The sequence below is a fragment of the Opisthocomus hoazin genome, chromosome 3 (assembly GCF_030867145.1).
Source record: "Opisthocomus hoazin isolate bOpiHoa1 chromosome 3, bOpiHoa1.hap1, whole genome shotgun sequence".
In the NCBI taxonomy this organism is placed as follows: Eukaryota; Metazoa; Chordata; class Aves; order Opisthocomiformes; family Opisthocomidae; genus Opisthocomus; species Opisthocomus hoazin.
Genome location: NC_134416.1, coordinates 81,941,750 through 81,969,295, shown reverse-complemented (window position 1 = coordinate 81,969,295; position 27,546 = coordinate 81,941,750). Strand labels below are relative to the sequence as shown.

The 27,546-nt window shown below is 40.6% G+C and overlaps 1 protein-coding gene across 4 annotated transcripts in view; it reads right to left on the bottom strand.

The window, feature by feature from the left end:
- ADCY2 (adenylate cyclase 2) overlaps positions 1–27,546 on the bottom strand; it is a 228,633-nt gene that overhangs the window by 143,666 nt on the left and 57,421 nt on the right. For 2 of the 4 annotated variants that reach the window (XM_075416786.1, XM_075416790.1), the window contains exon 3: positions 13,322–13,483. The exons of the other annotated variants lie outside the window; for them this stretch is intronic. In XM_075416786.1, coding sequence (XP_075272901.1) covers positions 13,322–13,483 — 162 coding nt within the window. The remainder of the gene's footprint in view (positions 1–13,321; positions 13,484–27,546) is intronic. 4 annotated transcript variants of the gene reach the window in all.

Below are 27,546 nucleotides of genomic sequence, written 5' to 3'. Positions count from 1 at the left end.
CGACAGCCCAGTGAGGTGCTGGGCCAGGGTGTCCCATTTGCTCTGTACTGGGTTGTTGGAGTTCCTCTGTCACTGTTTCCCTGCTCCTTCATATTTTTGAAGATGAGCTTTTAATTGACATAGACCTAACAGTCTATGCAGCTGATCCAAGCTGAGAAGAGTCGGTGGAGTTTGGAAAGTACAGACACGGACATCAGCAGAAGGTCATGACAAGAAAAATATCCAAACCTCTTGTGAAAGTACGGGCATGTTTTTTGCAGAGAGGACCGGCTGGGTGCAGCTGCCATGATTTCTTAGCCCAGCAGTAGTGTGAGGAGAGTTGAAGTCACTGCTGGGGCTGCTCCAGCCGGGCTGAAAGTGGCTCTCCAGCACACTGACTGCTGCCTAACTGTGGTCTCCTCCCATAAGAGACGGGAAAGCAGCAGAGCTTTGCCACTTGAGACCCATCAGCATCAGTCACATGTCCAAGCCCTGCATTAGGCAGTTCAAATGCAGAGCTGGGTTTAGCACTGACTCTGCTGAGGAAAGGGGCCTCACAAAGTGGGATCTTTAATTGCACTCTGCGCTAACTGAGCAGGAGCTTAACAGTTATTGGCAAAGCCCAGGACCGTTGACACAGGTAGGTCCAGGGAGGATTCAGAACACGTTTGCAAAGGTGGCTGCCTGCTCCCCCACTGTCCCGGGCAGGTCAGGTCTGCTCGCATGCAACCCCAGGATTTGACTCAGGAATATTTTTAGCTAATGCAGCTCAATGGAAGCTGAAATAATGCAGCAGAGAGCAAATAACTAGATACTGATTTAGGGGACTACGTGTGTAGCATGTACAAGAGAATCTGAAGTGACATGGTCAATACCAATAAAAGCAGAAAGGAAATCATCTCTGCATTCAGAGGTCATCAGTGCAGCATCAATAAACTGAACTGAGGTGAGAAAGTTCTCCAAAAACCCAAGGCAAACATTCACTGTCTAAACTGCTGGCTGTGAGAAAAAAAAAAAGGTGTCATCACTGATGACTGAACAGCAAATGAAGCAAAATCTTGGAGCAAATAGTGCAGAGCATTATCAAAGGTGCCTTATTATCCACTTTTTAATTTTTCAGCATTCCACTTCTCTTACTTCTTAGTATTTATGCTTTTGTCACCATTTTTGCAGGAATAATTTCCATCTGTTTCTTCTTGTTCCCCTTGTTCTTTTTGCTGCGTGTTCTTTTTTTTACATCATGCTCTTTTAAGACTTTCAAAGTGTTATCCTCTGCTTATTTTACTAAAAAGAAGGGGGGATGTGGAATCCAAGACAAGCCCTAAGGGTCTTAATGAACCTGAATGGATTTTATGCTACAAAATTAATTAAATGTGATAAATGAGTGGACCTAAATAGCATGTTAGCACAAATGAACCAGAGTTGAAATGCCGCCACTTCACTTCCCAGATAGACTCAGAGGACACCGTCACTCCAGCAGCAGCCTCTCCAGGTGTCACACGGGGAGCACGCCATCACCCCTCTCCATTCCTGCCCGCTGGCCTTTGAGAGTTGCCTGGAGCAGGCAGACAGCCTGGGAGCATTTAGTGTTGTCACCACGGGCTGTTCTTTCCACAGGCCAAATTTTAATGACTCTTCCCACAGGCCAAGCAGCATGTAGGCATCCAAAACATCTCTCGGAGAGACTGCGTATGTGTGTGTGTATGCAAACGTCAGCAACAGTCAGCATTCAGAGACAATCAGCAAAACCCCAACAGACCTCCGGCAGAAGCTGAAACTCCATCTCATCACCTGCATCTGAGAGGAAACCGGATTATTGCACACCTCATTTGCATTCAGAGTGTGAAGCTCTCTCACGAAAGCTGCTGCAACCCCTCCTTGAATGATCCAGGTAGTTTCACCAGAAGTACATATGTGAGTAAATGCTCATCAGGACACAGTCTCTTCCTGTCTGTAAAGAATGTGAAAAAGACCTCATCTCCACAAGTCTCGGCACAAAGTGTGGCAAATAATGCTAGTAAATGGGACAGCCAAATCCTGCTGTGTTTAGCCTGAACAAATGTTGCTGTGACAGAAGACATTGCTGAACTAAGATTGTATAGAGTGAGACAGCATTCAAGACAAAGAAGATCATTCAGAAGTGGCCCTTAGAAATCTTATAAACAAACAGAGCAAATCTCTTCAGAGCAAAACTCAGTTTTGGCTTCTAAAAGACAAGAGTGTGTCTGTGTTGAGGAACTCAAAATCTTGTGCTTCAGAGTTCGAGCTACTCCTCTGCATGAGAACCAGCTGAAATAACTTCCCCCAGTTTAAAACTGGTTAGATGAGCTTTCAAGTTCTTCTTTTCATCCTCTTCTGAAAAACAGACACTGGTAATAACCGTACGAAGGACAGACACTGGGATGTTGAATAGCTAGTCTTTCGCATGCATGGAAGTATTCCTACTTATAGGACCAGTGTAAACAATTATTCTTGCTTAGTAACCAAGGAGAAAATTTTCTCTGGGTCAGACTGATAAGCATGCAGAGAGCATGTGCCTCCTTCTTCAGCATGGAGACCAAACATCTCCTGGGATCATTTAGGGTGATTTTCACTGTGTGTGCAGTGACAGATGTGCCTTGAGAAGGCAAAGAATATGCTGTGTAATAACCAAAGGCGCAATCCCTGGGAAGAATAAAGAATTACTTCAGGGTTTGCAGGTGATGTCCTCCAGCTGTGTCTCCGCCAAATAAACCAAACATGACTGGAAGGCAGCTTTGAGGTCCATGGTCATCACTGCTGTATAGCTGTTGTCTTACTCACTAGCACCATTTTGCTCTGGGCCAACCAACATTTTCCCGAGCCTTGACACGTCTTAGGGGACACAGCAAGTCAGAAATTATTCAGGGAAAGCAGACACCTGGCCACCCTCTTTGGGGAAGGAAGAAGCGGTGGGAGTTTAGGCAGGTAAACATAAGCTGTGTTGTGCCACCCAGCTCCAGAGCCAGAGAACAGCTCCCCTTCTACCAGCAGCGTAGCTGTGGCTGCTAGGTAGAAAAAATACATGTGGCAGAAGTTTGTGTTACCTCATTTGCTTCTGGCCTCCGCTGGCTTTTTTTGGAAGCATTAACCGATTCGATCACACGCTTCCACAGTGCCAATAACATTGGCACTTGGAGGCTGTGATTAACAACTAAAAGCCAAGCCGCTCTGCAACTGAAACATGCTGAGGACCAATATATGGTCAAAGTGGGCTGAGGGAAACGCGGGCCATCCAAGGACTTGCGTGAGAAAGCACTGGCAGGAATGCACAGGAGTGCAAATCTTGGAAGGTAACTGGAAGAGGAATGACTTCTCCCACCTGACCTGCAGCTTAGCACCGGGGGACAGCAAGGGCTCAGAGGACAAATAAAAAGATGACATCCTGTTGCAGGTGTCTTTGAATAGATGGGGGCTTGAAGTCGGTAATTTGGGGAGGGCGGCATCTCTAGCTGGATTCTGACTCGCCAAAGCCTTCTCGATGCAACAAAAGCTGTTTGTGCTCCTGATCCCTCTTATTTTATACTGCATGAAAAGTGGCCGACAAGATGAGGAAATGTACCCACATCTTGATAGTAAAAGGCATTCCTCTTCTAGTGAGTTCTTGAAAATAACGTGTAAGGATAGATGATAACTCTACAAGTACATAAAATGACAAAGCATCATGTCTAGAGTGAGTATCTCACCCAGAATTTTATGCTTCAGCTGCAATAAGAAGTAATTCACAATAAATTTGACAAAAAATACCAAGCTGTACAGGTACTATGTAACTGAAAAGGCTGTGCAATGTCTCTAAAAATGGAACGAAAATAGCAAAACTAAATCAATTGAAGGAATTAAAGATTCTTCGCTCTACAGAAATTACCTGGAAGGACAGTATTACAAAATTGTGAATGCATAGATTTAGCCTTTCACTGGTAAGTTACTCATGTTAATGTCATCCTTAAAAGGACATGGAATACAACTCCCTTGCAAAAGGTATTCCGTACGGTGAGAATTTAGTTGTTGCTCCAGCAATGTTAGCAAGAGAGGAAAGTACAGCTGGTACAGCACACTGCTATCTATTCCAGTTTAGAAGTACTGGAATTTCCAATCACCTGTTTAACTGTTTCACATTTTTGGAGGCCTAGCAGCCTTAGGATTGCGCATTCTAACACAGACATTTTATAACTTAAAAAATATACTAAAGGGCTGTGGACTAGTTAAATAAATATATATTTTGGAAAATTAAAACTGCTAAAACAAAATTGCAATTTTTAGGGTGAGAAATGTAAGCTGAAGTAGTACAAGAGTGATGAGTAAATATACAGATGAAATTTGTAGGTGACAATATCAACTTAAAGAGAGTAGACACAAAAGGCAATCTGCCTGTTTCAGTAAAGCTTAAGAATCCATGCTAACTGGAGGTATTTCCATGATTTTAAAAATGGAGATATTTATTATTTACCTTCTGTGCTATGATCATTTCCTATACATCTCCCGAGAACTATTTTCTATGCATTTCTCAAATGCTGATTTTGATCTGCAGGTAAATGCTGCTTTTGAAAAACCACATGGCCGCCTGCACGCATGATTTCATTTCACCATGGCATTGCAATTCTCAGCCTTTGCTGAATTTTCCATCATATTAAGTATTGAAGGTCTCCTCTTTACAGCCTTAGAGACTTTCTGGAAGACGTTCACGTTCTCCATGTTAATGCTTGAATACTATGAAATGCAATTATGCCTCTACTACATATCTATACTCTTGTAGGCAAGCAGGCTCTGCATAAGCACATCCAAACTGTGCAGATTGTCTTGAAGAATGAGTGAAAATATACCTGCAGATTGTAAAAATTATTTTTAAAAAATATCACAGCCTAGATTTAAGCATAACTTCAAAAGTAAAGAAACGTGCGCAGTAATAAAAAGCATGCCTACTGTATTGGGCTAAGCAGGACACAGCATTCCTCTCTCAAAGAGTTTTGCAGCTGCTGCACAACATGGTGAGCCAGACTGCTGCTGGGTGGGGAGAGCAACAGGAAAAGGGGCGAGGGATGGGACAGCAGTAGCTCCTGCTACAAGAAATACAGCTTCCCTCCTTCAATAGAAGGCACTGCCCTCCACCCCTTCAGCAGGGATACCAGCAACCTGTTCCACGTAACTGTGCAGGAGACAGCAAGGGTTGTTTAAAACTGCATTACGGTCATGAATAACCATTCCTCACCTCCTGCAGAAAAAGGTATTCAAGAGAGAAAGAGAAATTCAGCCCACAGCAACAGCTTTCAGCCATTCAGCCTACTAGAAGTCCTTTGTGCTTTAAGCTTTCACTGGGTAGCCATGCAGTCTCAGGAGTTACACAATAGTGAATGTATATAAATACACAGTCTTTCTTTCTGGTCTTCTATTTAATAAACATGATTTTTTCTTGTATTGCATGGATAACAGCATAAACCAACTCCTATTCTATTTCTGAGCCCTAGAGCTGTACATCTGCTTTTTTATTAGCCAGTGAATACTGCTGCTTTTTATTTGTATTTTGCTGTTATCCCACTCTATTACATAAAACATTTTTTTGTAAATATCATCACCTCTTAAGGATGTTCAGTTAACAGATGAGTTTAAATCAGTGGTCTAAACAACAGGCATACGCCTATATGCTGCATGTTGATTAGAACATCTACGTGTGTATTAGAAGTGCCATATCAAAGTTGCTTGTCTTTAAAAATCCACTCCACAATCTGATACTGTCAATGATCTCCTTTTCTAGGAGCTGATGAGATTTAAAAGTATAAGCACTATTAACTCCGAAAAAGCTAACTAGATATATGGAAATATTTGTAATTTAGATATGGTATGTCCTTTTAGAGATTTCCCTTATGTATGAATTGCAAAACACATTTAAAGCATCACATCATGAATCTTGATAGAAATAATCATGTAATTATAGTCATGTTGAGTGATAAAAAGCTGCACACACACAGACAGGAGCACAGAGAGACAAAGAGCCTGAGTAACAGCCGGCTACTTCCAGGCCCACCAGAGAAGCCCTCAGCCCAGCTGCAAAAGACACGAGGGGCTCAGAGGCACAAAGGCAGGCAGGATCCCAAACTAAGGAGGCAGAGGAGGGGACACCCTGTGCAGGTTCCTCTCCAGGCTGTCCCAGGGGAGCCTCAGCCCTGGTGTCCAGGTGTGACACCCATCCCCGTGGGTCACTGGGAGCAGCTCTCCAGATCACCTCTTGGACTAAGGGAGGTCACTGCCCAGGGGCCTGGAACACATTATGGGATGCAGGGCAATGCAAGACTTATTATGGGGTGTTTAGGGCAGGAATCAAGTGTAGGAGAAGGGAGAGATCATGGTGGTTTGGGGAAGAACAATAAAATAGAGAGAAAATAGAGGGATAAGGGGACAAAAGGAGTCGATTACACGTAAACAGGTTCCTTGTTGGTACACTGCCCTGGCCATGCCCGTGCAGTCTGTCCTGTCTTCTCACTGAGCTCCATTTCTAACTCCTTCACTCAGTGAGGGACTCTCTAGTCTGTGCGCGTGTGTGGACACATGGGGGTCTACGTGCAGCAGCTGGAGTACAGCCACGGGCCGCAGGGGCCCCTGTGTCAGCAGCTGGAGCGAGTGCCGGTGTGCAGGACAGCGAGTGAGCCCTAGCAATGATCAAACTAGACCAGCTGGTGCATAGAAGACGTGACCTGGGAGACCACCGGAGAGACGTCCATGTGTGCGTGTGTGCACGGCTGTGAGCGAGGGGGGATGTATAAGGGGCTGGAGTGGGACTGACATGTCCAGCTGCCAGCAACTGGGAAGGCTGGGATTCAGGGCCAGCTACTGGGAAGACTGGGTGTTTGAGCCCAGCTGCTGGAGGGATCCACAAGGTACACATGCACTGATACATATTCCACTGACAGACCTTCATCCCAGTGAGCCAGAGAGGGGAACAGGATGAGGCCACTGGTTCTGTCTGTGTTTGTGCGAGTGCTGTGTGTGTCAGTCTGTGTGGCCAGCTGTACAAACACGTGTATGTGTTGTGTACATGTGTACAAACCCAGCGCAGTTTGGCCAAATACAGATCTGTCCTGGGTTCAGCTGAGATAGAGTTAATTTTCACAAGAAGTTGGCTGGGCTGACCCAAACAGCCAATCTAATGGAATGTTCTATACCGTGTGATGCCATGCTCAGTATTTAAGTAGGGAGCTGGCTGAAGGAGGGGCTTTTGCTACTCAGGAGCCACCTGAGCATCGAGTGGTGAGAACACTGCATGTTGTATATGCTTTTTATCAGTATTATTGGTTGTTGTTTTCTTCTCCCTTTGACATTCTGTTAAACTGTTCTCATCCCAACCCACGAGTTTTTGCCTTTATTCTTCTGATTCTCCTCCCCATCCCACCGGGGAGGGGGAAGGAGTGAGAGAGTAACTGCGTGGTTCTTTGTTGCAAATTGAGGCAAAACCACAACAAGATCGTATCAGATTAACCGGTTTCCCTTGACAAGACAGATGAATTACCCACACAGAAAACACAGAGCAGGTCTTTTTTTTTTAACTTCGTAAAAAAACCCACACAGTAAAAAACCACTAGTTAATCCAGAAAAGACAGGGAAGAGCATCAGTTGCATCAGGGGAGGTTTAGATTGGATATTAGGAAAAATTTCTTTACTGAAAGAGTGATCAAGCATTGGAACAGGCTGCCCAGGGAAGTGGTGGAGTCACTGTCCCTGGAGGCATTCAAAAAAACGGCTAGACATGGCACTTCAGGACATGGCTTAGCAGGCATAGTGTTGATGTGTTGACAGTTGGAACAGATGATATTAGAGGTCTTTTCCAACCTTAATGATTCTATTTTAAGAGTGTAACTGCTACCTGCAGAAACAGATATAAAATATGAGCCAGAAGGCTCGTGTTGCTGGTGGGGGTATGGAACAGTCTCAAAGAACCCGCACAGCAAAGGCAGCTGTACCAGAGGGGTTTTTGTTCATCGGGGGGTACCTGCTGAAAGTGCTCTGAGGGTTTGAAACACTTAATGATCCAACTGCTAGGACCCCAACAGCAGGCTTGTGAATAGCCAAAAAGAGAAAGATCTGCCACATGCTGTCAAGATCATGTACCTAACTTTGAAGAGTGTCCGTAAAATTTGATCTATCAACGTTTTCAAAGAATAGGCAGGGTCCCATTCCAGCCTGCAGAATCAGGCCCCAGACAGAGGCTTCTGGGCCACCAACCCCTCTACACAGGAACAAAGAGGTTCTAGTAGCAAGAAAGTTAGAGATTCAAATGGGCAGGAAGATTTGCCTGATTGCTGTTAAAAATCAATGGCTATAGCCTATTCAGGAAATAGCCACAAACAAACTAACAGTGGGTTGAAAAAAGGAAGGTGGCTTTATTAAAAAAAGAAAAAATATTCAATATCTTTGTCACTACAGATCTTGAAACAAATTATACCAAAATCTCATGAATCAGAAGTCAAGCAGAAACTGTAATCTGGAACTAACACTAGTTTAGTGCACATACACCAGCAGATCACATAAGAATAAGGTAGCAGCTTCATCTTTAGCTGCCCATAGCCCACAGGATAAAAATTTGTATTGTAATAGGAGACCTCAGCCTAGCTGATGGTAAATGCACAAGATTTTGCAGACGACAAAATTTTCATTTAGCATTTGTTTTTGTCCACCAGGACAGAACACTGTCTTAGGATCTATCCAGGCTACCAGAAAGGAACTGATCACACAAACAAAGACCAAACACTACTTACATAAAAGTTGTTGTCACTCCTTTCTTTTTGCTATATACATTCTTGAACAGAGTCCAAAAGAAAAAAAACCACACATGCATGCTGCCCAGTTACAATTTTGTGTCTTTCAAAGGGACCACTTCTACTGTGCTGTATGGCGCCACCAAACAAAATCTAAAAAGATAAGGAATACTAGTTTAAAGACAAAAAAGCCCCACAAATGACAGTTTGCAGTGATTTAGCCAAGGTTTGGAAGAGCAACAAAGTTGCTTGTTGAGAAAGTAAAACAACAATGCTTTTTTAAAAGACTAAAATAAAAAAAATCATACCCCTCATATATAACATAAAGAAAAAGAAAAATGGAAGCTTATAGGATGTTTAATGATTTTGGTTAGCTCTTCTTTGAAAAATTAAGAACAAAGTGACCTCTAACGATAGTATCTACCCGTTATGAGAACAGAATGATTGAGCAGTTGATAATAGAGGAGGAAAAAACATTTGTATTTGAGTATTTGATTAGAATCGGTTCTGGTTTTGGGAGAAACAGGTTATGTGTTTATAGCAAGGGACAGCGGTAAAATATCTTCCATTCCAACAATAACTGACAGGGATGGATGTTAAGTCGCAAAAGTCTTCTGAGCCAAATGCCTTAATGCCATAATTAGAGCCATGTTCTCTTGCAGCCATCCAAACCACCAGGCTCCCAGGAGCAGACAGAAGAGCGTCCTCTGCTTGGCAGTAGGACGCTCACCTGGAAAGAGGTGGCAGAGTCCCGGATTCCAGGTCATGTGCCTTGTAGGGGTTTGGATTAGATTTTTCAGCAGAAGGGAACTTTACATACACAGATACTTTTTTATAAACTAGGACTGGAACACTGGATGCTTTTTCCTCCTCCCTGTCACAGATCCCACAGCTGTGCGTTAAACTCCCCCCACACTGCAAGGGGAGACTGACTGGGTCTTTTACTGCAGAGTCTGTGTCTCCACACGGAGCCCCACAGCACACTAACTCCTTTGTAGACCTAGCTCCCTATTAGCATTTGGCACTGCTGCAGCTGCTCCTGGCATGGTCCTCTAAGGCCAATGTCCACATTGCAAGAAAGATGTTGACAAAGAACAAGTAAGGACTCAAAGAAGAACTGTGAAAGTAATGAAAGGCTTAGCTAGTGCAAAAGCTGGCAACTCATTTATTTTACTGACAAAAAGGTTATGAGGCAAATTCATGATGGTCTAGAAGTACTCTCATGGGAGAAACAGAAATTTAATAATAATGGGTCTGTCAGTCTACCAGCCAAAAAAAAACAAGATCCAGAAGCTGGATGACAAGGCTAGACAAATTCCTACTAGGAAAGAGGAATCAAATTTTAATACTAACTGTCAACAACCATGGAAAAAATATGAAGACCTGTGGAAGATCATCTCCAATTTTTAAACCAAGGTGGTTTCCCTCCCCCTGAAAGACATACACAGGTCAGACAGAAACTAGTTCATGTAACCAGCAGAGAGTGTGATGATGGATTCTTTATCCCAGCAGGAAGCTTTTATCTCAGTATCTCTGACTGCAACCAACACTGGATGACCAAAAGCGTTCTAAGCCTTTCAGCTTTACTGTAAAGCCAATTTTGGCTGTAAAACTTTACAGAGGACAACAAAAGGAATGGCAAAACCGGTAAGATAGGATTTGCCAAATCTCAAAATAAGCACATGCTTCTGCACATTGATTTTTCTCTACTGATAGACTGAAGGTATGATTAACTTCCAAATGCTGTGGGATGCCAACCAGAGTCACTGGAAGCTGCTAAGAAATTGGAGAGGGTCCAGTAGAGGGCTATAAAAAGCATTGTAAGGCAGGAGAACTTGACATAAGAAGAAAGAGTGAAAGAATGGGGTTTGTTCAGCCAGGAGAACAGAAACCTCAGCAGAGATTTAATCAAAGTCTTCCAATACATAGGAAGTAGTTATAAAGGAGATGCAGGTACTCTCTACAGAAGGCTATTTGCCATATATACAGGACATATATGCTGTAATCTCTGATGTTTACCTACAGGTAGATTTGTTATATCACTGCCTTTCTGCTTCTTAAGTGCACACTACTAGTTCCCTATCTGTCCTGTAGAAAAAAAAGTCCATGCCAGAAGAAAAATATACTGTTCATTGCTAGCAATGTCATGCATTTATTTTCTGTTTTATTGAGACAAATTAGTAGCCCTGTAATCAAAATAACATATTTTTGTCAAACCTAAGTGTAGCTCTGCAAGTCAGATTTATTCTACTTAGCCCTGAGCATGTTTCTGTAAGCTTTTGAATTTCAGGCTACTGGTAGTTCCCCATCTCTGGGCTTTAGTGACCAAATTCTGAAGAGCAGCTTCAGTCCAGGCCTCATCAATATTTTTTCCTTTCTTTTTCTTCAAAAAAACCTATTCAACAGCATGGTCCTTTTACAACTATACCCCAACTCTTTTTTTTTTGTTGTTGTTGTTAATTGCACACACTTCTATACAAACTTGAGGTGTATCACTGACAAATGTTATTTCTCTTTTTAGTGCAATCAGTATCTCTAATCTAATCCTTTATTTGTGGTCTTGATTTTCAAAAGCAAAGAACACAAAACAAACATTTTTTTGCTTACACTCCAAAGTATAAAAAATAGTAATCTGAAAGTGTACAGAGGGCACAATGAACTGCAATTGCAGCATTTAGTCCCTCCACACATTCATCAGAACTCGGTGCAGTCAGTATTTTCAGTAACTGCCAAACTATTCAGAACATTTAATACCTTTTTCAAAGAGAGAATAGAAAATTAATAATATCCTGGAAATTGAACACTCTTAACCAATTTACAAATTGCCCAAAGACTTCTACTCTTTCTCAGCAAAACAGGAAGTTACAGAAGAGATGAAAGACACTAATTGTACATCACAGCCCATGATTTATTTCTTTTGATTCTGGAGACATGATGTGTCTAAAAATATAATGTCTTCTGAAAGTACTGTTTTAGATATACCAAATTTTAATGGGCTTGAAAGATAGGCAGGAAAAATAAATGAATTCTGGAAACAGCAACTTTAACCCAAAACGCTTTTAGGGAAGGAGTGGCAAACATTAATACTGTTTTAGCAGTATATCTGTGCTCAGAATAAAAGCCATAGGTTGACATAAAACCAAGAATAACATTCTCCCTGATTTATTCCATTACCATTATCAATAAGTGTATTACTGAATTACTGAAATACTCTATTAGACTGCAGAGGTCCATTGTTCTTGCTTAACATGCAGCACAAATTGGCAATCTTCACAACAAAACCAAAACTAACACAAACTACCAAGAGAAAAGCAAAACTATTTATCTCACCATTTAAAATTTCTAGAGAGAATTATGTCTTAGAACATAATTTGTTTATGGGATTTCAATTTCAGTATTCCAGATAACACAGATCTGCAGCCTTGTCTGGAAATAAAATGTATTTTCCTGAACAACAACCTACAAGGCATAACTTTTGTAAAATCACTGCAATTTTGAAGTTATCCTTTGAAGCACAGTATTTTTCTAATTAAGGCTCAAGTGACTTAAAAGGTAAGTAGAAAATATTTGCTTCATTCTTCACATTATTCACAATACGTAGCATGATGTCTATCTTTCTTGTTCTACTGGTATGTTTATAAAAATGTACTTACTTTTAAGCTTCAGTGCAATTTTGACACAAAAGTTAAAATAATTCTGTTATCCTAAAATGATATGACTATATTTTTTAAAAAAAACAACACATGTATTTGCTTTTCAAAATGAAATCTAGATTTGTCCTTAAAAATACAGATTTCTATCAATGACAACTGTGATAATCACAGTACTACAACAAAAATGGTAGTATTTCACAATTTAATAGATCTTCTGCAGAACAGTAAGGAAAAACAACTCCTAATATCTGCATTTTTAAAAATTCTTAATCTGCAGTATGTCATGTAGTAAAGTATCATACAAGCCAAGACCGAGCTGCAAACACAGATGGGTTCCCTAAATGTCACTGAGTTTGAAGCCAGTCAGTTCCCTTCAATCAGGGGCCCCAGCCAGGAGGAGGCTGTAAAATTCCTGTAAATGGCTGAGAATTACAAAAGCAGGACAAGACCTACAGAAGACTTGGAGAAGGCAACGTCTTCACAACAGATCTTTAACCCAGCAGACCTCAGGGTACTCAAATGAACAATGCTTTTTTGAGTCTAAGATAACACTGATACCTGGAAAAAATCCGTGGTCTTGGAAGCCGGACTTTAATGAGGTAAGGAGAGGAGCAATGTGGTTTATTTACCAGAGTGGTGATGCATCCATCACAATATGGCTGCATCACATAATTTTTTGAGCAATGTTAGTTTTTACATCGGTAAGCACTATGTGGCTGTAGATTCTACCACTTAAGCATGTGATTTATCAGTACGTAACATTACTGACACCCTCGTTATTAGAAACCGACTACCTGTGAATTAAGTCTGCAGCGATTCAGAAATGGAGAGAGAAATAAGCTTATACTCCCAAGCACCGAGGCACTCCTGGCTCATTTACCAGAGCATTCAGTGCGCAATAAACCATTAATTCCACAAAGCACCTACCTGCCAAACCAAGTGTTCCTTTACAACAGCTGTACCTGATAGACAGACGCTCAGCACAATCGTATGAGATGCAGAGGTCAAGACGCTGGCAACTATAGCGTCCCTCATGTTGAAGGGCAGCATGGTATACACCACAAAAATAATGAACAAGAAAAATGACACCTGTGCAAGACAGCAAGACAAAAAAGAAGCATGTCAAATTCACTTGGAATAACATTACAAAGGTAGCATTAATTTTGAAATCTCTTCAGCATAAAGTTACACATCAGTTTTTTACAGGAAAGTTGCCACTAGCCACTTCAGATAATTAATTTAGGAAGAATTCATTTAAGAAAGTGTTGGAAAATTTACATTAAATTTGATTTAAGAAGTGCAGTTTCAAGATACTACATCATGGTTCAAGAACTACACAATACTCCAATCTTCTCAAATTTAACTTCAAATTTATCTTCTCAAATTTTAATTTTTTTGACTCTCTGTTTACAATTAGGGTGTAGTTCTCCTGGGACTGGTGGTTTCTGATTTTGAACTGCATTACAAAACAATCTGCCAAACCCCTCTACAATTCAATGCAGAGAGATTTCATTTAATGTGATGCACTACAAATTCAGGATATAATATACTATGACATGCAAAAAAGCAAGAGTTCAGCCAAGCATTTTGGTTTAATAAGTTTATACTTTGTGTGTATCTACCTGATGTACATCAAATTCCATGAGAACACTACATTTTAAGCTAATACATTTATTTGGACATGAAAAACAACTTCATACAATCACAGCCCGTAAGCAGAATTTGCTGTTAGCTTCTTTTAAAGGGTACTAGCATTCATACTAACTTTATGGAACAAACTCTCCAAATTCACAACCCAACCTGTAACAGCAAAAGGGATTCCTTCGCTATACATACAAAAGATTATATATTTGATGGTACACATATGTTCCAAACTCCACCAGATATTTGAGAAAATGTAACTAGATTTGGGACACAGATTCTGCACACATAAGTAAGTAGGCAATTCTGAAAATGTGTCAGCTTGCATGTAATTATATCCCCACGTAAGCCTTTCCATCAGTTTTAGTTGACTTACAAGCCTATTCACCATCTAACAGCTGTATACACACATATCTAACTCAGAAAGCTCCCAAGCAGGAATCAGCAATAATAATTTGCGACTCATCTCTTATTGTCAGTTTGTTTTCTTCACGTCTGCATGTGATGATTCCAGACTCAAAACTGAACCCTAATGTATGTGTACCAACGAGACAGTGGAGGTGTTCTTCTCCATCATGGAGACAGAATTGGATGGAGAAGGAAGTCCATTTCTGTTCTCCATTCATCTTTCTCCAATTCCCCCTTTAAGATTAATCCACCTCCTTTCTGATCACTCATAGAGTTTTTGGTGCAGCCCAACCATCCCATATGCTCAAAAGTCAAACGATTCAATTGCATGAAATAAAATGGAACTCTAAAGGACATGAGGGATAATAAGAAAATAAAGCAGCAAAAAGACAAAGGGAAAACTTTGCTTCTCTACTCTTTCAGTCTACCAGCTGACAGCACAAGGAAACAGAAGTGTTTGATATCTCTTTAGTTTCAGTCGTCCTTAGAAGCTATAGCTGTGATCAGATGTTAGTAAAGCCAACAGGAAAGAAACAGAGTACAAACTTGGTCTAGATAAGAGAAGTAAGTATGATATTTTCAAATTGTCCTGGCCTCTTAAACATCATCTGTGATAGTGAGAGAACTCACTGACAGTCTCAAAACTCGGGAAAGCCGTAGAAAGTTCCGGCAGGCTAGAAAAGGGAAACACAGTGTGTGTCTTTGAAAAGCTGGAAAAAGGTGAAGGAATTAAGAACTGGTCAGCTTAGCTTCAATTCCTGGAGCAGTAACAGACCAAATAATAAAACAATTCATAATGAAGAGTTCTGAAACCTAAGAAAAACCTAAGTCACAGCCAATGAAATTTTGCTGAGAACAAATCACGTTAAAGCAATCTCATCTTCTGTCACTATAACAGGCATCACGGTAGGGGGAAAACCTGAATAAAGAGTTAGCCATCAAGAAAGGACATGAAAGGTCCTCTAACATAGGCATAAGTATGCAAAATACCTTACGGGAATGTAAGACCAGCTGCCTAAGACATGTTTCCAGTTAAAAAAATGTTTGGAGAAGAATCCTGGACCCTAGTCCTGGAAGAAGGATTTCAAATGCCCCCCAGTCCCAATGACTTGTCACGAAAACAAGATTTTGTTGTTTTCAAGTTTAGCTTTCTAACTGACTAGGGAGAAGATGTCATTGACATATTTGTGAGAATTTTATGATCAGAAAATAAAAAAATATCCTTCTCTAATTGTCTTGTCTCCAAAAAATAGAACTTTCAAATTTTCTGTTTTTGAATATGGTTTGACTTCATAGCCAAACTAAACAATCCACCCTACTTGTGAGGCATATGCTAAGTACTTACTAAAACTCATTAGTGGATGTAAGATATAACATGATGGTGTTGCTTTTCAACTTTGACATAAAACAGACTACTAAGCATGTAAAAAAGATTCTGATATGGTATTTTGCAGTGCTTCTAGCAGTATGCAGCTGTATCAGCTCCAAATTTCTTATACTGCTGTAAACAAGTATCCTTTCATTAAGTTACCCCACTATTTTCCTTGGTCTAAGTAAATAGGGAATTTCAGCCTTTCACAACTACCAACAGAGAGAGTTTTTAGAAGTTTGAACCCCTCCTGACACTACATAGTCAGACCTCCAATTCTCTGTTACTCAACATGAAACAGGTTCAGTTGGACTGGAACTGTGTTAAAGAACGCTTGACAACAAATTGACCTGTCAATGCTTATATTTACATATAGATAAACACCAGACACTTAATGGGCATCAGAAGGCAACCAGTGCACAATCTTGCAATTTGGGTCTGAGAATGCTGTTGCAAAGCAGAAGAGGTATCAGTCATCGTCGGCATGCTAACACAAAAACTCTCACCCAAAATGTATGCGGAAATGGCTCCTGCTCATAGTTCTTGATTCTCGGCCACACTCCTTTTCTCTGTTTCCAGTAATGGTCTAATGACCCAAGGAGTTGAGAGCTCTGTTTATTACAAAGATTCCTTTTTGGTTTCACTGTGGCTCAAGAATATTCTTCCCAAGAATCCTGCAATAAGACACTTCTACCCTTCATCTTGATAGCAGACATACATAGTATGTAACACTTGAGACCTTCAAACATATATGAAAATGTCACTGCATTTAAATTTGATACTGTAGAAGTCAATACTCCAAGGCTTCTGTGGAGCGTGGTTCTTCAGGTAGAAAGAACAGATGGGCTTTCCGGACTGAGTCACAGTCTTCAGAATGGACAGGAGCCCTTGACCCTTTTCCATGATCTTCTTTTTGTAAGAACTAGCAGCATATTGCTGACACAAACATAAGAAAGCAGTGATGCCAAGGTCTGAAGGACCCCACTATCCCATTGCAAGAATTGCTAATGAGTGTCCCTGCACGTCTGCACTTGGTGTGTGTACCCATTAGTAACTACAGCATTAATTTACAGTGCACTATTTCTGACGCTGTTAAAAGCAGCCTGCTCCACCAAGGCGTGCCATAGCCACAAAGCCTGTTGCTGTTTTGAAATTCTGCTGGAAGCAATCTTTGATGTGAGTCATCACTACGACTGCCTAGTTGGAATACACTTTTTGTCCTGATGTGAACTTCCATTGCTTTAGGCAAGTGATTCTCCGAGACTTTTTTGATGAGCTTGTGTTATCCATACCTTGGAGATAAGAGAGTATTTGGGCATGGATGGTATCCGTCACGGCACATAGCATTTGCTTTTGGTTAACAATGGTGTAACATCTTACAGAGAAGTATGTGGCTTTCCTGCTTTGATTGAGGGGTATCCAGGACTCTTGCCCATCATTCTTGACTGTCAGTTTAGCAAACCCTGAGTGTGTTTGCTGCTCCAGGTATCTCTTCTCCCACCCTTCAGTAGCACCACGTAATCTTCTACTATGTAAGCAGTTCTTTTCCACAGCGACTTAAAAGATGATGAGGTGCCATAGTGTGATTTTCTAGATGGGTGTCTAACAGACTATTTTTCTGCAGATTTTGTGCAGCTGCTTTCATAAGGGCAGCAGAATCTCATACAGATTGCTGTAGTAATGCCATTAGAGACACTTGGACACCAAATGGTATAATGACAGCACAGTGTGGGATGTCACTCATGATCATGACCACTCACAAACACTCATTCTTGTCACAGAACACAACACGAAACTGTAGGTAAGCATCTTTATCCATCTTGCACAACAGAAAGATTTTGGCTGTACAGGATAGAGAAGTAGCTCCTGCTTTAAATCAAGCCCATTCTGAATATTTTTAATGATGGCATTTTTGTTCCAGCGTATCCAGATTTAGGTTGGCCACTTCAGCCTCTGACCTATACAGGTGATTATGATCTAGGAGAACTGGTATGAAGTTGATAACACTTGGTGGTTTCCAGACGTGTTGGAAAGGTCGCTGGTTTGGACTGTGATGGCAGAAACTCCAGTGGACCCAACCTGTGGACCCAACCTCCTTCTGGAGCCCGTGGACCCAACGCGTTCTCAGAAACCTCGTCTCCCTGGTGTCACCAGTTTCTACTTCAAGTGGCATTGCCTTAACTCTGAAGGGCATCTAAAGTAGAACGTTTAACATATTTTACACATTAAAATTGTCTTTCCTAGAATATAGGGTACCACAGGGGATGTTGCTTTTGACACTGAGAACAACTGTATAAAAAGATACTAATCATTCATGTTATACAAATCATGTTCCAACAATGACTCACAATTTCCCAGCTAGACAGCCTTTTTAAGACTATGTTAAATGGTTAATTATAACTTGCTTAGTATATGTGAAATTCACTCAACTTGATGTTCCTCTGACTAGAATTTCCCCTTGAGGAGTACAACGTCTTGGCACTGAAGTAGGCATGCAAACCTAAATGGGCTGTTTCAGTATGAGTTAGGGGAAAGCACTGCTTTGGACACAGACAGCAGTAATAAGGCTACAGCTAATGAAGTATCTGTAGTTCTTTGGGACAACTTCTTACACACAAGTGTAATGACAGCAAAACACTTGGGAAAATAGTGCTAGCTTTTCACTGCATAACCAGAAAAGATTATGCTCCCATAATTACACTGTTAGACTACAAATATTCATATTAAGAAGGCCAACCCACTATAGGATCAGTTGCAGAGGTTTTTCAAGATCAGCTTCCTCCTTACTGTGTAAAGGGAGTAAAAATTCATCAGGTAATTAAACAATTTTCCCTTGGAAAGATACCTGGATTATAGCTACTGATTTCAAATGTTTTCTGTATCCATCATTGCACAAAAGAAGACACTCTTGTTTTTCTAAATCAATAAATAGGTTTCATAACATAATTGGCAGGACCTACAAAATAGTTACAAATACTATACAAATACTATATTCATAATTAAATAAAATATATGTATTAAGGTCCCATAAGAGTATTTATACAAGCTACAAACAGTATGTTGAAACTTTGTGTAGGCAGAGTAAATGTTGCAAATAGGTAAAGGTCTTTGCCATTCTACTTCTTCTGAATTACAGACCTCAAATCTTCAGACTCAGACTTCTAAAAGCCAGGCAATGTTCAAAGGACAAAACAAGCTACTCACATAAAACAAAAAATTCGTTGAGTACTAAAATCAACTTCTGTTCTGACTCATCTATATAAAGGCTTAAATTATGAAAGCATTGCATAAGGTGAAGGTGGTACTGTTGTTCACCAAACCCTGCAACACTAGAACAAAAGGGGACTTAATGAAACTTGTAAAAGATTGATTTAAAAAATACAAAAATAAAGTACACCTTTATGTAGCAGATAGTGACCTTCTTGACATGGCTGCCACAGAAGGTCATAATGTGCCAGTAGGTTCAAAAAGAGATTAAGCAAATTCACGGACACCTTGTCCATAAACCAATAATAAAAAGACAGGGCAGGGATGTACCCTCTGACATTGGTAACACAACTGTGGAGTCTGGCAAGGTACGAAGGGAACAGCCGACAAAAAGTGATCAAGCTTGTGTGCTGCCTTTTAATAGCAGCTACTCTGGCCATGCTGGGAGACAGGATACTGTGCTAGATGGACCGTGGCCTGACCCTGCTGGAGGTTTTTTGTGTTCTTATGCTAAGAGGCGAGGCGAGGAAAGGAATAGGAAGGGAAGGGAAGCGAAGGAATGGGAAGGGAAGGGAAGGGAAGGGAAGGGAAGGGAAGGGAAGGGAAGGGAAGGGAAGGGAAGGGAAGGGAAGGGAAGGGAAGGGAAGGGAAGGGAAGGGAAGGGAAGGGAAGGGAAGGGAAGGGAAGGGAAGGGAAGGGAGGGCAGGGCAGGGCAGGGCAGGGCAGGGCAGGGCAGGGCAGGGAAGGGCAGGGAAGGGCAGGGAAGGGAAGGGAAGGGAAGGGAAGGGAAGGGAAGGGAAGGGAAGGGAAGGGAAGGGAAGGGAAGGGAAGGGAAGGGAAGGGAAGGGAAGGGAAGGGAAGGGAAGGGAAGGGAAGGGAAGGGAAGGGAAGGGAAGGGAAGGGAAGGGAAGGGAAGGGAAGGGAAGGGCAAGGCAGCGGCAGGGCAGGGCAAGGCAAGGCAGGGCAAGGCAAGGCAAGGCAAAAGGCAAGGCAAGGCAAAAGGCAAGGCAAGGCAAAAGGCAAGGCAAGAGGCAAGGCAAGGCAAGGCAAGGCAAGGCAAGGCAAAGAAAGGCAAAGCAAAGCAAGGCAAGGCAAGGCAAGGCAAGGCAAGGCAAGGCAAGGCAAGGCAAGGCAAGGCAAGGCAAGGCAAGGCAAGGCAAGGCAAGGCAAGGCAAGGCAAGGCAAGGAAAGGAAAGGAAAGGAAAGGAAAGGAAAGGAAAGGAAAGGAAAGGAAAGGAAAGGAAAGGAAAGGAAAGGAAAGGAAAGGAAAGGAAAGGAAAGGAAAGGAAAGGAAAGGAAAGGAAAGGAAAGGAAAGGAAAGGAAAGGAAAAGCAGTTATGACACAGTTTCCTCCCTGACTTTAAAATAAAGCAAAGTAGTTCAGAACTAGAACTGAAAGTCCACGAAGGCTATGAATAGACAGCATTGTAGAACCATGTCCTAGTTGGAAGGGAATTGTGAGAGGAAAGTTCAACTTTCAGCAACAACAGCATAAAATATACAACAATCTAAGTTTATTTCATATAAAACCAGTATTTCTCAAGTTTTGGGTATAACGTAAACCTCAGGAATAAAATCAAAAAGGAAGAATTTGCCTGTGATTTACTCCACAAAATTATGTCCACAATAAATTATTATTTCACTCATTTTTACCAAACATAAACTTTTATTTTCAAATTATTATCCTAGATGTAGTAAACTACCCTGCAAATCTTGCCTTGTTCTTGATCATGGAGAAATCTCAAACTAATAATCCCTTTCTTTTGTGTAGATGTCTGGGTTTAAATGTTATCAGGAAACAAACAATCATTACAGCCTCTGCCAAAAAATTAACCACAACCATTAGTAAAATAGGATAGAATAAAGCAAGCTGACTGTTGGAAAATTGATATTTTCAAATAACTGTGACATAAGGGACCTTCAAATGTGCTGCTAAAGTCACAGATTAATATGACAATAAATGACAGACTCCACAAAAAGTAGCAAAATTCATGTTTGAAATAATCAAGATACTATCTGATTGTGTACTGTTTACTGTGTGATTGCTTTCTGTGTCACAGAATCTTTTCTTTCACTGAATGGGATCAGTAAGACGGATATGGGATCTGGAAGGAGTGATCCAAGGGCCGTCAGCAGTGATCCAACAATCCACAACAATTTTTGGCTCTTTCTGCTACAGAGCTACCATTATCTCCACCAGCTTTGAGATTATTCCTGAGCATACTCAGAAAAGAAAAAATTTGGTTTATTCTGCAATGCCCATTTGTACTGTCATTCTCTTCCTCCCTTTATTCTTCTCTTCTCACTGTATCTCATCAGCATTGTTTCAACCACAGTATAGTCTAATTAGTCAAGAAGATAGTTTTGTTCTGTTACAATGCTGATAGGCTCCTGCAAACAGAAAGGCAACTTCAGAAAGCACTATATAGCCCAGCAATGGCATGTGTTTGCAGTGATTTGAGTGTCTAACTGAATCAGATGACAATAAGCTATGCCTTTGTTTTTTCAGTAATGAAACAAGTGAACAGCACCAGACAGAGAGAACATATCTTTCATCCTTGTTATTCTTCCCTTTTGTGTTTGCCCATAAATACTAAGACCAGAAACCTGCAACAGCAGTAATAATTTCTGATCATCATAGCTAGCATTTTCTGTAAAGGAGACAGTTGATACCCTCTTTATTGCTACCTTAATAATCTTTCTTAAAATGTTTTTTTATATATGGCCAGCAGGAAAGGGATTCTAGCATGTCGTTAAAACCAAAGCCTCATCTTCCCATGACACAGTAAAAGTAAAACCAGACATATTTAACGCTCACTAAGCCCATGCTGCACCCTCTTCAGAAGAATACTACATAGCAGCACACAATTCTAAAGTAAACTCCAGTTAAATTAATGTATTTTAAAAGTGGAAAATCAGAAGCGATCCAAATCTCTACACAATGTATGTAGACAGACTGAAGTCCAAAGCCATAAAAAATAATTTCACTTGGATTGTTAGGGAGCTAATTTTGCAACACTCAGGCACTTGTCCCACAAATTTAAAATGAGTCTAATGAGAACATATATTGAAATCACTTTCAAAGTTGCCCTAAAAATGAAGAAACATACATAACTGGGAAAGAAGCATAAATCCCATAAAAACCTAACCTGGCTAGAAAGGATATGAAAGTCCATGTTAAAATATGCATGCTTGCACACACAGAGAAAATATGTGAAATGACAGCAATTAGTGTAAATCAGATTTATAATAAGCCAGTAAGGGAAGAAGATTCATTTCAGGAGATCCAAGGAGGTTTTTCTCCATGTTAGGCATGAAAGAAGTCTAACCGTGAATTTGAACACCTATTATAAGAGAACAGTAAAACTGTTAATTATAATGAAAGAACCATCAAATAAAAATGCATGTTCTCTATTACAGAAAAAGCTAAATGATATATTTACATTATGCTAAAGAATAATCACGGTACCATTTCCAGTTCCAAAATGTTAGCTCACAAGTATATAAAGCCACAGACACTAATGCTGAGACATTTTTAAACAGCAGGTCCAATAAACTATGCTCAAGCATCTTAGAAGAGCTCCGGATTACATATGTTGATTTTCAGTACCTCCCAAATACCGGGACAGTTCCAGAGAACTGGAAGCAAATTGCATTGGTAAAAGGTAAAAATACAAAATGAAAAAGAGCAAATAAATGGCCTATTTTAACACTGCGGGGACTGTGTTGGAGGACTCAGCATTTATTAAATGTCTTCCTAAATGTTCTGTAAAAAGAAGCAGAACAGTGAGGTGACAATGTTTGATGGGGTTTTAATATTATTCAGGGTATTCAAAAGCAACAACACATGGGAAAAGTTGTGTCTCACACTACTGTGCTTGACCCATAAAATAGCAGATGAAATCCGACATGATAAATGCAAAATAGCAGAGATGGGGAAAATAACTTTAACTGAGCATTTACAAAAGCAGGTTTCACCTTAGTTACTGCAACTTCCGAGAAAGGTACAGGAGTCACAGTGAGCAACTCTTCGAAAAACTGAAACATAGCAGTGGTGGAAAGGGCAAATAAAAGGGCAGCAATTATTAGGAAAAGAACAGAGAATCAAGTATCATAATAATATTGCATGAATCCACGGTGTGAGTATTTCTTGCATAACTCATGCAATTCTGTTGTCCCCATCTTAAAAACTCAAAAAAACTACGCCCACATTGATAACATCCCCCCTGAACTTTCTCTTCTCAACACTGAACAGTCCCAGCTCTCTCAGCCTTTCCTCAAATGAAAGCTGGTCTAGTCTCTCAGTCAACTTTGTGGCTCTTCACTGGACTCACTCCACTAAATCCATAATTCTCTTATACTGGGGAGCCCAGCACTCCAGATTTGGCATCACCAGTGTGGAGTGGTGGGGAAGGATCACCTCCCTTGACCTGCTGGCAAGGCTCTTCCTAATGTAGCCCAGGGCATGATCACATGCCCAGGTGCAGCAAAGTACCACCCAAAACCCTAAGGAAGTCTAAGCCCTGGCATCCCTATGCCTCTGACATATTGACCCATGGGAACTCTGCAACCATCAGAGCAGCCTTAACAACACACCTAGAAGCCCTGGAAATCTTCTGTATTTGTGGCTATCAGAGAGCCCACCAAAAGCAACACTTGAAAGTGAAGAAGGGAAAGGGAGGGGTCACAGTGAGAAGCAAAAGTGTAGTGCAGCTCAGCAGAGTACCTGCAGCTCTGTATGCAGAGGTGTACAAGATGCTCCAGAGAGCTAAAAGTACCAGGGTATGGTACCCAGCAACCCAGCCATTTCCCAGGGAAGGAGGGCATGCCTCTTCCTGACCTTATCGACTATCAAGCAGGAGCACACAGATTATAACACTGAGAAAAGTACTTATTCCCCCCAGAGAGCAGAAGCCTCCTGTCCTTGAGACACACAAGGGTCAGCAAAGGAGAACACCTCCAGTGAGCTGACATTTCCTGGGGGAGCTGCCAGAATGAGGGGAAAATAACCAAAACGGTGACAAAGGGTCATGGCTGGGGTGTATCTGGTAGAAAACAATAGAATAGTGAGGAGCTTAAACAAAGAAAAGTTGGATTTCCTTTGCACGGATCAGTAGTGCACAGATCAATAGTGTCATTTAACAGCTCAAGACAGAACCTGCTGCAAAGGAAAGGTATGGTAAATTGAAATGACTGAGCAGCATGACTCCACTTATAGAAACCTGATAACCTGAATGCATGAGTCTTTTTCAAATTGCTTTTCCCTAGGCCTATATTTTTGGGCAAAAAGAAAGAAGAGGAACGAGGTATTGCCAAGAAAAGGAGCCTCTCAACAACAGCTATGAAATACTGTGACTGTGTACAGAGTGGTAGTAGCATAAGGTTAATAGAAAGGAAGGAAACAGACTTCTTTAGGAGAGCTGTCAAAATAGGACATAACACCTCCTTGGAAAATTTTATTAATCATAAACAACATGCCTAGAAGTTTATGATGTCAGAAGAGTGGACAAAACCATGTTAAGATAATCTACACTTTGAGGGAAAAGAACAGGGAAAAATTCATAGCATTTAATTGTCATAAGACAGGTTCTGCAGCACTTATTTGAAAATCTGTGTTATCCCCCTGCAACACCTGCCTTTCCCAAAGGTTTTCAAATCATCTGCTAATACATTCCCAGAGACTTTAATACAGGCTGAGGTTACAACTTTGGTTGCTGCACAGTGCCTTTGGGGCCTCAGCCTTTTGTATTGCGCAGAGCTTTCTATTTGCAGCCCTGGCTGTTACGCCCACAGGCCTGAAAGTGCCAGCCCAAAGCCTGTGGCTGTGGTGGGTCCTCATGGGAGAGGATTGCCATCGGTGTGTGTATCACCTCTTTCTTCCCCTTTTTCCTCTCTGTAGTTGCGTTTTTTTGGTTTACATTAGGAGACCCAATACTAGGCATGCAGAAAGCTAAACAGCCAAGCAGCACCCAGCAGCTGCCCCTGACACAAGCATGCTCCAGCCAGCACGCACAGCATCACGGCAGGAACAATCACCCAGGACTTTTTCCAGTTTTGACATGTAAAAATTGCATGTATTTTACTCATAACACTTCCCCAAGCAAAGTGGAAAGAAATGAGATGGTGTTCATATATTTATTTCCCACTGCCCCATTTTTCAGCCTTTTTTAGGAACACTAATCCCTACTAGATTCATAGATACAAATCAAAGCTGTTCATTCTCTCACAGGGATTTAATTTCAATTGTAATTCATGAAAAAGATGTGGATAACGTAATTTTGTGGTAATTCATAGAAATTTGACCTGTTTCAACAACATAGATAGGCATTCACTTGTGAAGCTGGTCTGTCAGAGGTTTAGGCTTTTTTACATTAGGACTGAAAGAAGATTAAACCAGAAAGAAGTTACACAGAAATTATGCTAAGGCTTGAATTCAACCTGACATCCAAGCAGATTCACCATCAGCAGTCATTCTAAATGTCTCTCGTTGCCTGCCTGTGTACTGTTCAAGGTCAAATGCTTTTCTCAGCCCAGGTTTTTCACAAGCAGGTTCTTTTCCTCCTAAACCCAGACCTTTTCATAATGCAGCTGGTTTTTTTTTCTCCAGAAACTTTTGTGGATTTCTTTTGGAATTGCGAGTATAGCGATGTGGAAGTCAACCAAATATGATAATACAGATAACATCTTTGTTACCGAGAAATTCTCAGATGAACTTCACACACACACACTTTGTTATGGAAATGAAAAATATAATCCTGGTCATTTCAGTATATAACTAAATAATTACAAGCTGATATTACTTTAAAAAAAGTGTTTATGGATTTAACGAATAATGTAGGCCCAGATAGTTATGGACTAGTGATCTGATTTCATGTACAACTCTTAATTGTAGCTATCTTCTAATTACTAAGCAATTCATTATGTAGCTGTAGTATTAGTCAAATATGGTAGACTAAATTAATCCCAGTAGGATGCATATAGAGAAAAAGTTATTCCAGTCTGTTTTAAAAAGCATGGGGTTTCATGTATCATTTCATTGCAAATAATAAAATTAGTAAACAACTAATTTACATGTTTATTTTCCAGAAGAGCCCAGCCACTGCTTGCTGAAAAGACTGTGTTGTTTTGTTTCACACCTTCCTTTTCACACCTTCACACCACAAAGCTTTTTCTCCTCAGAAGTTATCAGTGGAACAATCTGTATGGAAGGCTGGGTCCCCAAAGGAAATAACAGCGTTATCAACATGCCCAAAAACTTGTCTGAAGTTTCTAGGGATCAGAATAGGACCTTCTGACAGTGAAATGTGTCTAGGCAGTGTATACCACACACATCACGGGAAAATTTACCTGAATTTAACAGTGAAATGTTTGGCATGTTTCTCCACTTAACAGAATCATAGAGTAATTTAAGTTGCAAGGGATTTTTGGAGGTCATAGAGTCCAACTTCCTGGCTGGTTTCAAATACAGATAAGAGTTCAGACTACTTCATATAATGAGCACAAATCCTGAATTAATTTATTGTTGTCTACCAAAACTGTATGTGCTTTTATACAGTGATGAGTTAATTAAAAGAAAGGCTTTAAACAGAAAAATATAATGCAAAAACCTGAACTGCTCTTTAATCTTTTTTTCTTATAGTAGGAAATAACATTTGTATTATCAATAATGGTGTTAAATTTTGCAAGTGAACAGAACAAGGCAATTCCCCCCAAATGAGAGGAATGCTTTTAATCTCTTTTTTGACATACCCAATCTCAAATCACTATCAAAGGCAGACTCCCAAACCCAGTCAAGTTCCTGATCTTAGTAGGTAAGGCTGGAAGAAAGTAACTGCCAAAATTAGAAGAGTCACAAATTGTTGAGAAATAAATGGTCACATTCTGCCTAAATTATGCCACAGTCTCACTCAACAAAACCACGCAATTTTGCCCATGAAAAGATAGCTGGAAAATAAAGGCGGGAATTTCCAGATACTGCTGGGCGTGCCACGATGAAAGAGACACTCCAACAGATGTGTGAAATACAAATGTGCTCCTCGCAGTTACTTACAACAATACAGTAAAGACCTTCTCTCTTTTTATTTTTCGGATTGTTCACATGCACAGAAATAGATGGAAACACACAGGTATCCACATTAACAGCTAGCATTAATGCCATGTCCTAATAAATGCTGATGGATCATACAATAGAAATCAATGGAAACCATGCATGGCTTTTGGAAAAAGAGTACAGTAATGAGATGATATTCTCAATATATTTCTGAGGAGACTGGCCAACTACAGAGTGCTCTATGCCAAACCCAAAGTCACTGCTGACCTGATTTAGTGCTAACAAAATAAATGAAAAAAATATGCCGTGCACTTCAGAAGCAGCTGGACTTCATACCATCTCCATGACAGTTGAAGTGAAAGAATCTATTACCACAATCAGTTCAAAGGCCTAAGCATTTAAATAAGCCAGAGAAATAAACTAAAGTTTAAACTAAACATAGGTCCTGCATTTCTTTCCCAGGCAGCCTATCCAGAG